This window comes from Typopeltis vanoorti, chromosome 23 (genome assembly GCF_054136105.1).
Source record: "Typopeltis vanoorti isolate ZY-2024b chromosome 23, IOZ_Tvanoo_1.0, whole genome shotgun sequence".
Lineage (NCBI taxonomy): Eukaryota > Metazoa > Arthropoda > Arachnida > Uropygi > Thelyphonidae > Typopeltis > Typopeltis vanoorti.
Window position 1 is genome coordinate 77,103,447 of NC_143571.1, and position 15,356 is coordinate 77,118,802.

The 15,356-nt window shown below is 37.9% G+C and overlaps 1 protein-coding gene across 1 annotated transcript in view; it reads left to right on the top strand.

The window, feature by feature from the left end:
* The window catches only part of Pp2A-29B (Protein phosphatase PP2A regulatory subunit A), a 239,122-nt gene that overhangs the window by 138,106 nt on the left and 85,660 nt on the right, over positions 1 to 15,356 (top strand). Inside the window, exon 10 of the mRNA XM_090413204.1 lies at positions 3,685 to 3,907. Within this exon, the coding sequence (XP_090269330.1) occupies positions 3,685 to 3,907 (223 nt within the window). The remainder of the gene's footprint in view (positions 1 to 3,684; positions 3,908 to 15,356) is intronic.

The following is a 15,356-nucleotide window of genomic DNA, read 5'->3' on the forward strand; positions in this document are numbered from 1 at the left end:
AGAGAGTTTCTTGCCGAATATAGTAAACTATAAAGTATCAGCGACACTAGCGTTAGCAAATGCAAGTGATCCTAGTACGTAGTACAATACTGGGCAGCTCGTTGCAAAGGTGGAGAAGTTCAGATCGCTATTCTTAGGTATTTTCCATAATGTAAAAACACATTTCCAACTTTGCAACGAGCTGCCCAGTATTGTACTACGTACTAGGATCACTTGCATTTGCTAACGCTAGTGTCGCCAATACTTTATAGTTTACTATATTTGGCAAGAAACTCTCTGATTCCAATCTTTGAGTTTCTTATTCGGTTTTAAAACTATGTGGGATTTAATATCCCCTTAATTTAAGTAAAGTTTAGAAACCATTTTTTAACCCGCCGTTAGTAAGGTGGGATGTCACAGACCCCAAAGATATAGAAAGAAATAACTGTGACACCGCCACCTTATTAGCTCTGGGTTAAATAAATCAGTAGTTACTCAATCTTATTTGTTGTCCAATACCGGTAAAGCACTCTTATTTAGGTTTTTCATTGCACGAGGATTGAGGGATTTATAAACTAGCATGGGTTTTGCCGTGTGATCGCCTCAAGTGTTACTGCACATAAGTAATGTTACAGTCTTTTGATGCTTTAAAATCTGGTGCAACTTTTTCATTTTTTTGCAATAAATGTTCTCTTGGGCATTTTTTACACCAATGGCTCATTTCATCAGCATTAAAAACCTGATATGTTATATATCCACCCTGTTCAATAATTCTTTGCAATTCCTTTGGAATTGTAAAAATTCCATTATTCATTATCAGCTGATGCGCTTTCCCCTTGTATTTTATGTTTTGCAAGCGTTTTCTAAAATGGCTGAACCAACCTTTGCTGCAACAAAGTTGGGGTTAATAGCAGATTCTCCATTTTCTTTTAAGTAGTTGTAAATTTTTAAAGCTTTATGTTTAATACATTGGTGTCCAGTGGGATCCGTTTTTTTTTTTGAGCAGTAATCAATCCAAATACTAAGAGCTTTTTCCATTTTTTCGAGTATTGGTGTTCTGGGATGAGCTGTCATATTTGCAGAGATAAAATAACCTGCAGCAACGGAAGCTTTAATTTTCTGTATGGTCCAGATTGTTGCTTCATTTAAAAAAGCCAAGGTTTTTACAACATATGATACTTTTTCCCCCTTTTTTAAGACGATCCAAAATCTGTATTTTTAATTCTAGCGAAATGAAATGTCTTTTAAGAGGTACTTTTTTACTTCTGGCAGACATTGTTCAGGGCTACAAATTAATTCACAAAAAAGAAATATATAACACTTTTTTTAAAAAAGGTTTAATAATACATACCCGAAAATTTTTAATCTATGTATGTATATAGTACAAAGAAGAAAACAGTGAAAGTCTTAAAATATGTTTAATACTCCACAAACAAAATGAATTTAAAATTCTAATAAATTCTAAAATTCTGTATGCCAATCTGACACGACATACATGCTCTAATGAGATGGTGCTTGCTCTTAAAAGCTCTCCTCATGTCTCGTGTTGTACAGGGATTTCCCCAATTCTCAAACCATGTTGTAGGAATGTCGTGTTATAAGGGGGTTACCTGAATGTGTGTGTGTATGTATGTATGTATGTATGTATGTATGTTCACACACACAGTTACATTGCAATTCTTTGTTATTTTCAATTCTTCTTAATTCAACTCAGTTCTAACTTATTTCCCTTAAAGCTAATTTACAATCTAGAATATCCTGCCAGTCATATATATACACAAACTGACAATAAAGCATACCTCGAGTAAGCTTATTTCAATATCAGTTTATCACATATATAACTACTTGCAATCTCATTCAGCACTGCCTTTTTTTCTTGAATCTTTTGTTTACACGTAAGTGCTCTTTTTTGTCTTTCCTTCCTTTCTTCTGGCTCATTTTTGATTTCCTGACAAATTTCTTCTTTGTCCATGTTGTCGATTATTCCATGCCTTATAGGACCCTTAACATGGCAGCAATGTGCAGCTCTTTCCTTTCGATTCCCGATGTCAGACCTCACGTAGCAGCAGACCTAGGTAATAGAAGGTAAAAACCCTAAGGAAATCTAACCTTAGCTACTTGGTTGGTGCTTTATGAATATAACTGTTATTGTTTAATTAGCCTTTGTACCTGTACTGATGATGCCTGTGATACTCAGCCGAAAATTCTACGAATAAAGAATAATTTATGTGAGTTAATTCCATTATTATAATAGTAAGTAATATGTCTACTCACAGTATTTCCTTACTGAAACTGTTCAGTTTTATTTCCCTTTTTATAGATGGGTACTGTGATAGTTCTACTCTGGTCATCCAGAATTTGACCTTCTGAATGATGCAGTTTAGCCAGTGTAAAACTTTTATACTTTCATATTAAATATTTCTTATCAAATACCATTTACTCTTTGTTTATACGTCAGGTTTTTGATGATTTTTTTCTTACCACTGTTCTATCACTGCTTGTTGTCTTCATTAACAGTCCTCCAGAATAATTACTTCAGGCAAAGAAGTCTTCAATTTTCATGTTACATTTGTTATCTCTGATTCCTTTTACAATATTGTACTCTTTCTTACATATCTAAACTTTTTCAAAAGTAGATGATAAATTCAGAACATTTTCCACTTTCTAATGCTTATCTCCTGTATTATTACTAAAGTCTGCTCATAACTTGTTTAGCCACTTTTATATATTGCTTTGCTTTCTTACATTTTTCCTCTGCACTCTTTCAGATTACTTACTGAATTGCCTCGTTTGAAACTTTCAGTACATTTTTTCTTTTCCATGGCAAATATTCCAAGAATGTAGAGATGTTTAATAAATGAAATGACATTTTTGTGCAGTAAATGGTTTGTGTTTAGAATAAATTATTTGTCATTAGGGTAAACCATGTAATTGGTCCACTGAAAATTAAAAAACACTTTAAGAATCCACCAGCAATTAATTCTTTGTTCTTGTAAATGGCAGTTATACAGTTCTTAGTTTCAGCAGTTGAATTTATCATCCATGTCGTTTAAGTAATGTACTTTTTTTTATAGACTTGACAATAGAGATATTTTATGTCACTCTTTCTTATTTGTAATTGTGTTGAGGATTAAATTGATCCAAAATTTGTGTTGCAGTTTTGGGTTTTGTGACATGGAATCATATTTTACACTAGAGGCATGAAATTTTTGTTAAGTGGTTGTAACTGTAATTTCCACCATGTTGCAAAAGATATCCTGAAGAAACAGTCACCATATTAGATTGACATTTTGATATTTAATATGGCTATGGCTACTTTTATTTATTTATTTTTTATTTTGTATAATTTCAGCCTCCTTTTCTATTTAATTCTGATGCATTTTATAGCAGAATAATAATAATAAAAAAAGTTATTCATGTTAATCCAGCAAATGCATTTTTGCTTTTTTTAATTATGCTTAATATGGTAGTAATTTTCATCTTCAGTGTGATTTGGGATGTGGATATGCTAACCACTCAGCCAGCCATTTAACATATAAGCATTTAAAACTTTAGTGATTTAATTTTCTTCTGGTTTTACTACTTTATTATCCTGAACACAAATTTGTATTCTGAAGCAAATTTATTTTAATGTCTTTCCCCTTCTTTAAGAAGGGAGTTTTGATTTATTAAACTCTAAATAAGCTATTATTTTTTTCTTTCTAGCACTGTTGAACACCTTTTGCCACTTTTTCTTTCTCAGCTAAAGGACGAGTGTCCTGAAGTTCGGTTAAATATTATATCAAATTTAGACTGTGTCAATGAAGTCATTGGAATTCAACAGCTTTCTCAGTCACTTTTGCCTGCTATTGTTGAGTTAGCAGAAGATACAAAATGGCGAGTGCGACTAGCTATAATTGAATACATGCCTCTTCTGGCAGGACAGTTGGTATGTTATCATTTAAATATTTAATAATTATTGATATATATATATATATATATATATCTTTCTTAACTTTGGTCTATATCTTTATATAAACATATAACAGATAACACTGTATGGAAAGATTTTGTTGAGGTTTGTTATAGAGAATTGCTCAACTCTAAAGTAACCCCATAACATATAGCTCAAATCCCAATTTAATTTGTTGTCCCTAAGCATTTGCTATAGCAAACCCTTAAGGACCACACAAAGTTCATTATAACACAAGGCTTGTTCTAGAATTTAGGAGGAAAATACTAACCTCCATGTGGGTGGGTTAATATTTTTACCCTAGATAAAGAAAAGAAATTGTGAAAAGCATAACAAAAGAAATCGCAAGAATCAGAACAAAGGAAACATCCAGAAATAGAAGAAAAAAATCATAGGAAATAAAAAGAAATTGCAAAAAACGAAATCACAAAAAGCATAACATACAAATAGGACAAAAGAATTTGCAAGAAATAAAAGAAATCATTAGAAACAGGAATAATGAAAATCATGGGGAAATGAAAAAATGCAAGAAATAGGCCTCTCCAACCAACAGGTTATGGGGTCAAATAACACAAAAGAAATTTTGAGAAATACAAAAGAAATCATGCGAAATAATGCAAGGAATTATGAAAAACTTAATGGAAATCAAATGAAAATATAACCAGGAAAATTGTTAGAAATAGGACAAACGAATTTGCAAGAAATAAATCATTGGACACAGAACAGCGGCAATCATGGGAAATTAAAAAAAATATAAAAAAACTTACAAGAAAAAGAACAAAAGGTGTAGATACAGAACGAAGGAAATAGCAAGAATTTGTATGTTGATCCAAAGATTAGCATGAACCATACATAAAGCACACAAATTGACTATTTTTGTTTATATTTATTTATATATTAATTAATTGGTTTTATAGAGATTGTAAAATTTCTTCATTTGTTTTATCCCCCCCCCCCCCCAAAAAAAAAAAGTATATATTCAAATGTTTTTCTGAGAAATTTCATTTCTGCTTTCTGTTTTTTTTTTTTCATCTTTATTTTTTATAGCCATTGCTTCACTTCCATATAGTAAAATTGGTTGATACATGACATTTATAGTATGATTTTTTTTGTATAATTTATAGTATGATGTTTTATACCAAGGATAGCTTATTATATATTTTTATATTTTTTACATGTATTATGCCATGGGGTGCTTAAGAGTCAAAGCTGTATAACTGAGAGGAGACCTCCACATAGCCTTTAAAGGAATGTGGAGAAGCGACCAAGGGCTTCTGAAATAATGTCCAATCCTCACCTTCTCGTGGTACATCTTGTTAGGTATCTACCTGGATACTGAATGAATGAGTATGGGCTGGCAATTTGGGATTTAGCCGACCAAATTGTATTCTTATTGGCTTATACCACAATATAAAATGATTTATTTTTATTTATTTATTTATTCTTATGGCAAAAGGAATACAGAATAGCTACAGGTCAATGTCCAGTCTGGAAAGCCAATCCAAGGCCTCATCTTTGTGGATGTCCTGTAGGCCACCACAGTGAAATTGGCACCTTGTGCAGTCATTCACAATATGAGTAATCGTCTGAGCCACGGGAGAACAATCACAATAAAGGTGGTCTAACAACCTCCATTCACGTAGTAGGTAGCCACATCTGCCCTGGTTAGTTCTGATCCTGCTGATTGATGACCAAATCTTCCTAGGAAGAGCAGAACCATGCTGCAGAGCACAGGGATCTTATATCAGGAAGCTTTTTGTGGGGAGATTGTTTGACCAGTATTCTCTCCATGTCATAATAAATTTAGTTTAATCCTTTATCCAAGTGTGAGCAAACAAAGTTTGCGCCTGAAAGTATCTTCAGGACTGGGTTAAGGTGGTACACACCAGGGCAACTCGTTGCAAAGGTGGAGCAAGCTACCAACACTCCTATCCTAGTATCTCCTATAATGCAAAACACATCTCCTTGCGGATATGTCTATTGTTATGCATTAAGGGAAGGGCCACTACCCAGACCGGTTTCGACCTTTATTGAGGTCTCTTCAGTGGGAGCCAGGCCCAAGTCGAGATATCAGGCAGAAGCATTAGCAGGTCATCTCCACCTATAGGAATTGCCAATTGGTGTGCCACCCTTTTTTAATAAATTACTCTGGATTTAGAGAAAGATGTTGAAAGTTTATTTTCCACTTGGTTAGAGTATAATAAATTTAGTTTAATCCTTTATCCAAGTGTGAGCAAACAAAGTTTGCGCCTGAAAGTATCTTCAGGACTGGGTTAAGGTGGTACACACCAGGGCAACTCGTTGCAAAGGTGGAGCAAGCTACCATAGGTGGAGATGACCTGCTAATGCTTCTGCCTGATATCTCGACTTGGGCCTGGCTCCCACTGAAGAGACCTCAATAAAGGTCGAAACCGGTCTGGGTAGTGGCCCTTCCCTTAATGCATAACAATAGACATATCCGCAAGGAGATGTGTTTTGCATTATAGGAGATACTAGGATAGGAGTGTTGGTAGCTTGCTCCACCTTTGCAACGAGTTGCCCTGGTGTGTACCACCTTAACCCAGTCCTGAAGATACTTTCAGGCGCAAACTTTGTTTGCTCACACTTGGATAAAGGATTAAACTAAATTTATTATACTCTAACCAAGTGGAAAATAAACTTTCAACATCTTTCTCTAAATCCAGAGTAATTTATTAAAAAAGGGTGGCACACCAATTGGCAATTCCTATAGGTGGAGATGACCTGCTAATGCTTCTGCCTGATATCTCGACTTGGGCCTGGCTCCCACTGAAGAGACCTCAATAAAGGTCGAAACCGGTCTGGGTAGTGGCCCTTCCCTTAATGCATAACAATAGACATATCCGCAAGGAGATGTGTTTTGCATTATAGGAGATACTAGGATAGGAGTGTTGGTAGCTTGCTCCACCTTTGCAACGAGTTGCCCTGGTGTGTACCACCTTAACCCAGTCCTGAAGATACTTTCAGGCGCAAACTTTGTTTGCTCACACTTGGATAAAGGATTAAACTAAATTTATTATACTCTAACCAAGTGGAAAATAAACTTTCAACATCTTTCTCTAAATCCAGAGTAATTTATTAAAAAAGGGTGGCACACCAATTGGCAATTCCTATAGGTGGAGATGACCTGCTAATGCTTCTGCCTGATATCTCGACTTGGGCCTGGCTCCCACTGAAGAGACCTCAATAAAGGTCGAAACCGGTCTGGGTAGTGGCCCTTCCCTTAATGCATAACAATAGACATATCCGCAAGGAGATGTGTTTTGCATTATAGGAAATACTAGGATAGGAGTGTTGGTAGCTTGCTCCACCTTTGCAACGAGTTGCCCTGGTGTGTACCACCTTAACCCAGTCCTGAAGATACTTTCAGGCGCAAACTTTGTTTGCTCACACTTGGATAAAGGATTAAACTAAATTTATTATACTCTAACCAAGTGGAAAATAAACTTTCAACATAATTCTCTCCATGTCAGGTGTTGATGGCAGGGCAGCTGAAGAGGTCCATGGACCAGAAAGGCTTTCTAGATTTTAGGCAAAGACCATGTGGATTTATGATAGTCTGGTGCAGGGGCAGGAGTGGGTTGCTAATTGTTTTATTAAATTCTTTAATCGAGGCTTGTCTTCTCCGTATGTTTGGTGGAGCAATGTCAGTTAGTACAGGCAGCCAGGAGAGAGGGTGCTTCTAACTGTCCTAATTATGCACATGGTAGAGTTTAGCTGGGCATCTATAATGTTAGTGTGTGCACTCCTTTCCCAGACAGGGGCACAATATTCTGCTGCAGAGAATGCGAGGGGCAGACGACCTTAGGACTTCTGCACCATAACCCTAGGTTGTTCCAGCAAGCCTTCAAATGATATTGTTGCTCTTTTTAATTTTGTTGGATAGGTTGGTGATGTCCCTTTTATAGGTTAGGCTTCTGTCTAGGCTCACTCCAAGGTATTTCGGGTGAGGCTCGTGTTCTACCATTTTTCCACAGAAAGAAAGGTTGGGGTGTCGATTCGCCTCCGCATTATTCAGGTGAAATGCTGTGGATACAGTTTTTGTTGGATTTGGCTTCAAGTACCACTGTTTAAAGTACTCTTCCAGGTTGGCAAAGGAGATGGATTGATGTAGGATCGCTAGGTCATCAGCATACATATTCTTGCTTGAGCTGGTATGTGGTAAGTCGTACACATAGATGTTAAAGAGTAAAGGGGATAACACAGAGCCCTGTGGGAGACCGTTATGAAGGAATCCGGGCCTGCTCTTTTTTCTGCCAATATGGACCCAGATCTTTCTGTGGAGAGAATAGATTCAAAAAGCTGGAAGGTTTTTTGCACCTTATAATATTTCCTAGCTTTAGGCCCGTGATCCATACTATGTCATAAGCTGATGTTAGGTCAATGAAAGTGGTTCTGGATTTAAGTTTCTTCTGGAAGCCTGCTTCAATGTGTGTTGTCAGGGACAGGACCTGGTCACTGCAACTTCTTCCTGGCCTGAAGCCAGCTTGTTCAATCGGGAGTGCTCTTTCGATGAGTGGCAAAATTCTTTTAAGCAGAATTCTTTTAAAGAGCTTAAAGGTGAAGCAAAGCAGAGAAATAGGTAGATTTTTGACATCATTTGGATCTTTCCCTGGTTTGGGCATGGCAATTATTTTGGCTTTCCCCCACAGATTTGGTAGTTTTCCAGTCATTATAATTTTTGAGAAAAGGGCGCCAGCTATGTTTGGCCTTGTTGACCGAGTTGTGTTAGAAACTTGGGGAGAATACCATCCACTCCTGCAGCCTTGCCATTCTTGGTGAGTTTTAAGGCTATCTGTACCTCTTCCCGAGATACTGGGTGTACAAGTTAAGGAAGCTCAGGGCCCGTCTTCAGGATTTGTCTGATAGAAGATTGCACAGTATTCCTGATAGAGCTGGGACATATCTTGGAGGTTTTCAATAAATGATTAGCCATTTGATCAGGAGTTATCTCTCTTGTTTTGTGTGTCTGCCCCAAATAATTTTCTCAGAAGTGACCAGCTTTTCCCGGCTAGATGTGGTGAAATCAAGTTCATGGATGGTTGCGATCAATCTTTCCTTTCTGTTTTTATCCAGCATTGCTATGAGCTCCTTAGCAACAGTTGGGTCTTCGATTTCCTCATATTTGGCTAAAAGTTCCTCAGTTTCTCTGCTCCAGCATGGGATGTATTGTTTTCTGTAGCCTCTAGGAATAGAGGCTTTGGCTGCAGTTTTGATTAGTTTAACAAATCTTGGATAGCAATTAGGAGTGGGTGGAATTGCTCTAATGGTTTGCTCGATTTGTTTCTGAAATGCATTCCAGTTGAACCTGTCAAGGTTCCATCGTTAAATGGAACCTTCACAGGTCCAACTGGGTGATGGTACAACATGACAGAATTTTGTGCCAGCTGGGGCGTTGCCTGGTTAAACAAGATCCCTGTTGTTTTTTGCCAGGGAACTAGGGTGAACAGCGAAAAGTCAGCTACTATAACAAATCCTAAAATACACCTCAACTCAACATCTCCAGAGTTCAAGATTGGTACTATCAACATAAGAAGCCTGAATGGGAAAGAAATGGAGCTAGCTGAGGAATTGGTTAAGTACCAGATCGACATAATAGGGGTCACTGAAACAGAAAAGACAAAAATTGGTGAGATCTTTCTGATCAATAAATACAAAATGTTATATTCAGGCAATGACAATCAAGGAAAAGAAGGGAGTAGCCATGGTATTCAACACTAAATATGAGACTAAGCTTCTTGAATTTCCCCTCCTATATCAAAAACACAGAACACTTCATGAACATCATCCAAGACATTACATTAAAAAAGATGATTTATTAGTTAGTTTTGATGTCTCTGCTCTCTTTATTAACGTCCCAATCAATGACACAATCCTTCTTTTACAGAACAAATTCCCTCCAGATATCACGGTGCTCTTTGCACATGTATTGTGTTCGGGTTATTTTGTATGGCAAAACGCTTTCTACCTACAAAAAGAAGGCACAGCCATGTGCTTGGCATTCTCTCCTTTCCCCCCCCCCCCCATTGCTAACTTTTATATGGAACATTTTGAGCAACTTGCTTTAGGTTCCTCTCCTTTAAAACCCAAAGTCTAGCTTAGATATGTTGACGATGTTTTCGCGATCTGGTCCCATGGCCGCCAGACACTGGACACATTCCTTAGCCACCTATACAAACAACACAAACTCATACAGTTCACAATTGTTTTTGTGAACAGTGTGTTCAAAAAAACAGAACATACGCCCTTTTCTAGATACACTTGTCACACGTCTTCCTTCTGGCAATTTTTCCTTCACTGTTTACCAGAAACTGACACATACTGGCCAATATATACACATAAACTCTTACCTCTCCACCCAACACAAAAACTAGGTGTCATTAATACTCTGAAAAACAGGGCTCTGAAGATCTGCTCCAGTGAACAGGCACCGAAAGATGAATTTAAAGTTATCAGCAACACTTTTCAAAAAAATGGGTACAGCCAAAACACTATTAACAAAATTCTCTACAAGACCTCAATAAAAAACAAAGACAAACCAGACTACAATAAAACTATAACCATTCCTTACATTAAAGGAACATCAGATAAAATAAACAGAATACTACAAAAAATACAACCTCAAAGCCACCTTTAAACCTCCTGCAAAATTAAAAAGCTTACTTAACTCATCCAAAGGCCCACCCTGGAGTACACCGTATTTATTGCACTTGTAACATATCATATATAGGAGAAACAAGACGCGCAATTCCTATCAGACAAAAAGAACATAAACGACACATCAAATATAATAATTATGGTGAAGCTGGCCTTTCGGATCATGCCCTGAACACCTTACATAGAACTAACTAGTAATTAGTTTACGGACTTAACAACGCATATAAAGTATATTAATTAAAGGTAACTTTAATGAATAACTTCTATATTTCAGCAACGTCACATTGCCATCTTCAGGAACATAAAGATATGGTATGTGCACGCAGACACTAACACAAAGCAAATGAGGAAGAAAGCAAGAAACTAATATTGTTCCTAAAGTCCTAATGGTGCCCTCTGCCCCTCTATCTGTTCTACAAACAGATAGAGGGGACAGCCATGGGTTCACCGCTTTCCCCACCATTACCATTTTCTTTATGGAGACATTTGAAGAGAAAGCCTTAAACTCCTCCCCACAAAAACCCACTATTTGGCTTCGTTATGTGGATGATGTGTTTGCTATTTGGCCATGTGGCTCAGACACACTCCACTCATTCCTAACACACTTAAACAACCAACACCCCCAGAGTCCATTTCACCTTAGAAAAAGAGGAAAACAACACCCTCCCCTTCCTAGACACTTTAATCACCTGCCCGCTTGATGGATCTTTGGTTTTCTCTGTTCACAGAAAACTCACCCATACTGGCAGATACATTCACCAGCAGTCCCACCACCAGCCCTCACAACAATATGGGGTTATAAAAACACTATATAACAGGGCAAAATTAATCTGCTCAGATGACAAGGCCCTAACTACTGAACTAAACCACATCCTCAACACTTTCTTAGCCAATGGCTATAACCCCCAAAAAATCCAAAAAATACTAAAACCAGTAAATACCCCCCCCCCCCCCCCCCCCCCCCGCGCACACACACACAATAAAGATTACACCAAGTCTATCACCATCCCCTACATCCAGGGCACCTCTGAGAAAATAACCAATATCCTCAAAAAATATGACCTTACTTCCTGTTACAGACCATATAAAAAGTTGGCATCCCTTATCCGCTTTACCAAAGACCAACCACTTCCCCTAGACCTACCTGGTGTATACCAGGTCCCTTGCAGCTGCAAATTGTCCTATTTTGGCCAAACAGGCAGAACAACAAATATCAGGATTTCAGAACACAAAGACCACATCCGGTTTCACCAGTACAGCCGCTATGGGCTGGCAGACCATGCCTTAGATACCCGCCATAAAATTCGTTGGAAGAAAACAAAAATAATTCATCGCAGTAAGTTTAAATACGAAAGATTATTCAAAGAATCTTCAGCAGTTCTAAAAAACGTTCCTAACCTCAACAAATTTGGGTGCATGAAACTTCCCCAAATTTGGGAGACTTACATTATGAGAACTTCAGCCCAACTGCCAAGACTACCAAATTAACCCACCAGAGAGCACCATTAGGACTTTAGGAACAATATTAGTTTCTTGCTTTCTTCCTCATTTGCTTTGTGTTAGTGCCTGCGTGCACATACCATATCTTTATGTTCCTGAAGATGGCAATGTGACGTTGCCGAAATATAGAAGTTATTCATTAAAGTTACCTTTAATTAATATACTTTATATGCGTTGTTAATTCTGTAAACTAATTACCAGTTATGTCTGACCAACGTATAAGCCTTGCTACTAGAATCGTGATCATCCATGGAGATGCCATTGCACGAAAGTCCCGTCAATACGGCAAATTGAGGTTGAAGATATCGAGGCAAATAAATCATCTGACGTTCCTAAAACGCTGCCGGTATAACAAAGTGATCCCTAATCGTGTTAAATTTCCGAGAAAGCTCTGCGCATTTATAATCACTAGCTTCGCCCTGTTAAGAGAACAAATTACCATGACGCATGTTCTCCATGCCGACGAAAACAAAACCTTAAGGGTGCTAGAGGAAGAGTTTTCGGATACACTCGGCCGTGATCTATGGTCGATACTTTATGATGTCTCATGTGCATCGGCAAAAAAAGAATTCGAAAAATACGAAGTCGGCACCTGAAAAAATACGAAAACCTGACAAAGAATTCTACTTCCTTACCACAGCCACCACTCAACACTGTAGTCAACCTCTCGTCAGCAGTTTTAAAAACTGAAGCACTCACCGCACTTTCACGTGGTCACAATTTCGCCCTAGCTCCTAAAAGAATACCTGCCGAAGAAATCATGATCCAGATAGAACGTGGGATTCGCAACCTGCCTAACCATATCGCCAACAACGTTAGACTGGATGTAGTCTGTGTTCTCACTGAAGCCAAACCTCCAAAAGCCAACTTATCTAAAAACGAATATGCAACCCTACAAGAATTGAAAAACAACAAAAAAAATAGTACTCACCAAGGCGGATAAGGGAAACACCACTGTAGTGCTCAGTCAAAAAGACTACAAAGGTAAGCTAACTGCTTTAGTACTAGACCGTACGACTTACCTCCCCATTGAATATAATCTGACCAGCTCTCAGATTAGAACTCTCCACAGAATCCTTAAGAAGGTCACTTCTTGGCCTGTGGAAGTCACCAACAAACTAAAACCTTATAACTCTAGACCCTCCCGATTATATGGACTCCCAAAAATACATAACAAAATGTGCCATTGCGTCCCATAGTGGATGGCATTGATTCCCCCACATATAAATTAGCCAAACATTTAGCCCAAACGCTCACACACTACACTGGAAACACAAAATCACACATAAAAAACTCAGCTCACTTTAAAGCCAGTTTAGAAAACCTCACACTCCAACACACTGACATAATGGTCAGTTTTGACGTCTCCTCCCTATTCACTAATGTCCCACTCAAAGAAACCCTAGAGCTCATCCAAGCCAAGTTTCCTCCTGATATCTCAGCCCTATTTCAGTTCACAATGAACTCAGGCTATTTCGTTTGGCAAGGAAAGTTCTACAAACAGATAGAGGGGACAGCCATAGGTTCACTGCTTTCCCCACCCTTGGCCAATTTCTTTATGGAGACATTTGAAGAGAAAGCCTTAAACTCCTCCCCACAAAAACCCACTATTTGGCTTCGTTATGTGGATGATGTGTTTGCTATTTGGCCACATGGCGCAGACACACTCCACTCATTCCTAACACACTTAAACAACCAACACTCCAGATCCAGTTCACCTTAGAAAAATAGGAAAACAACACCCTCCCCTTTCTAGACACTTTAATCACCCGCCAGCTTGATGGATCTTTGGTTTTCTCTGTTCACAGAAAACCCACCCATACTGGCAGATACATTTACCAGCAGTCCCACCACCAGCCCTCACAACAATATGGGGTTATAAAAACACTATATAACAGGGCAAAATTAATCTGCTCAGATGACAAGGCCCTAACTACTGAACTAAACCACATCCTCAACACTTTCTTAGCCAATGGCTATAATCCCCAAAAAATCCAAAAAATACTAAAACCAGTAAATCCCCCCCCCCCCCCCCCCCACACACACACAATAAAGATTACACCAAGTCTATCACCATCCCCTACATCCAGGGCACCTCTGAGAAAATAACCAATATCCTCAAAAAATATGACCTTACTTCCTGTTACAGACCATATAAAAAGTTGGCATCCCTTATCCGCTCTACCAAAGACCAACCACTTCCCCTAGACCTACCTGGTGTATACCAGGTCCCTTGCAGCTGCAAATTGTCCCACTTTGGCCAAACAGCAGAACAACAAATATCAGGATTTCAGAACACAAAGACTTCATCCAGTTTCACCAGTACAGCTGCTCTGGGCTGGCAGACCATGCCTTAGATACCCACCATAAAATTGGTTGAAAGAAAACAAAAATAATTCATTGCAGCAAGTGTAAATACGAAAGATTATTCAAAGAATCTTCAGCAGCTCTAAAGAAACGTTCCTAACCTCAACAAATTTGGGTGCATGAAACTTCCCCAAATTTGGGAGACTTACATTATGAGAACTTCAGCCCAACTGCCCAAACTACCAAATTAACCCGCCAGAGGGCACCATTAGGACTTTAGGAACAATATTAGTTTCTTGCTTTCTTCCTCATTTGCTTTGTGTTAGTGCCTGCGTGCACATACCATATCTTTATGTTCCTGAAGATGGCAATGTGACGTTGCCGAAATATAGAAGTTATTCATTAAAGTTACCTTTAATTAATATACTTTATATGCGTTGTTAATTCTGTAAGCTAATTACCAGTTATGTCTGACCAACGTATAAGCCTTGCTATTACATAGAATTGACTGGAAAAGCACTAGTTATCTACTTTGCAACAATACATGGTATGAACACAAATTTAAGGAGGCCTGTGAGATTATTACCAACCACCCCAATCTGAACAGTAATGATGGTCTAAAAATCCCAAACATATGGAAGGCATATATTTGAACCACGGAACCTTCCACTCTTAGAGCAACTATAAACAGGACTAGAAAAGCCAGGATCCTAAATCAAAAATAACAATTGTAATGCTAAAAGCAGGACATCATTGATACTGAAAGAATGTTTATTCCTGTTATCAGAAATAGAATTTAGCTTGATGTGGTTTATAATTTTTTTTTTTTTCATTAGAGGTCATGCTAGTAGAATAGTAGAATAACTTGTAATCAATTCATTGTTTCTCTAGCTTACTGTATGTAATGTAACTTAGCTTGTCCTGTATATTTGTATATGCTCCA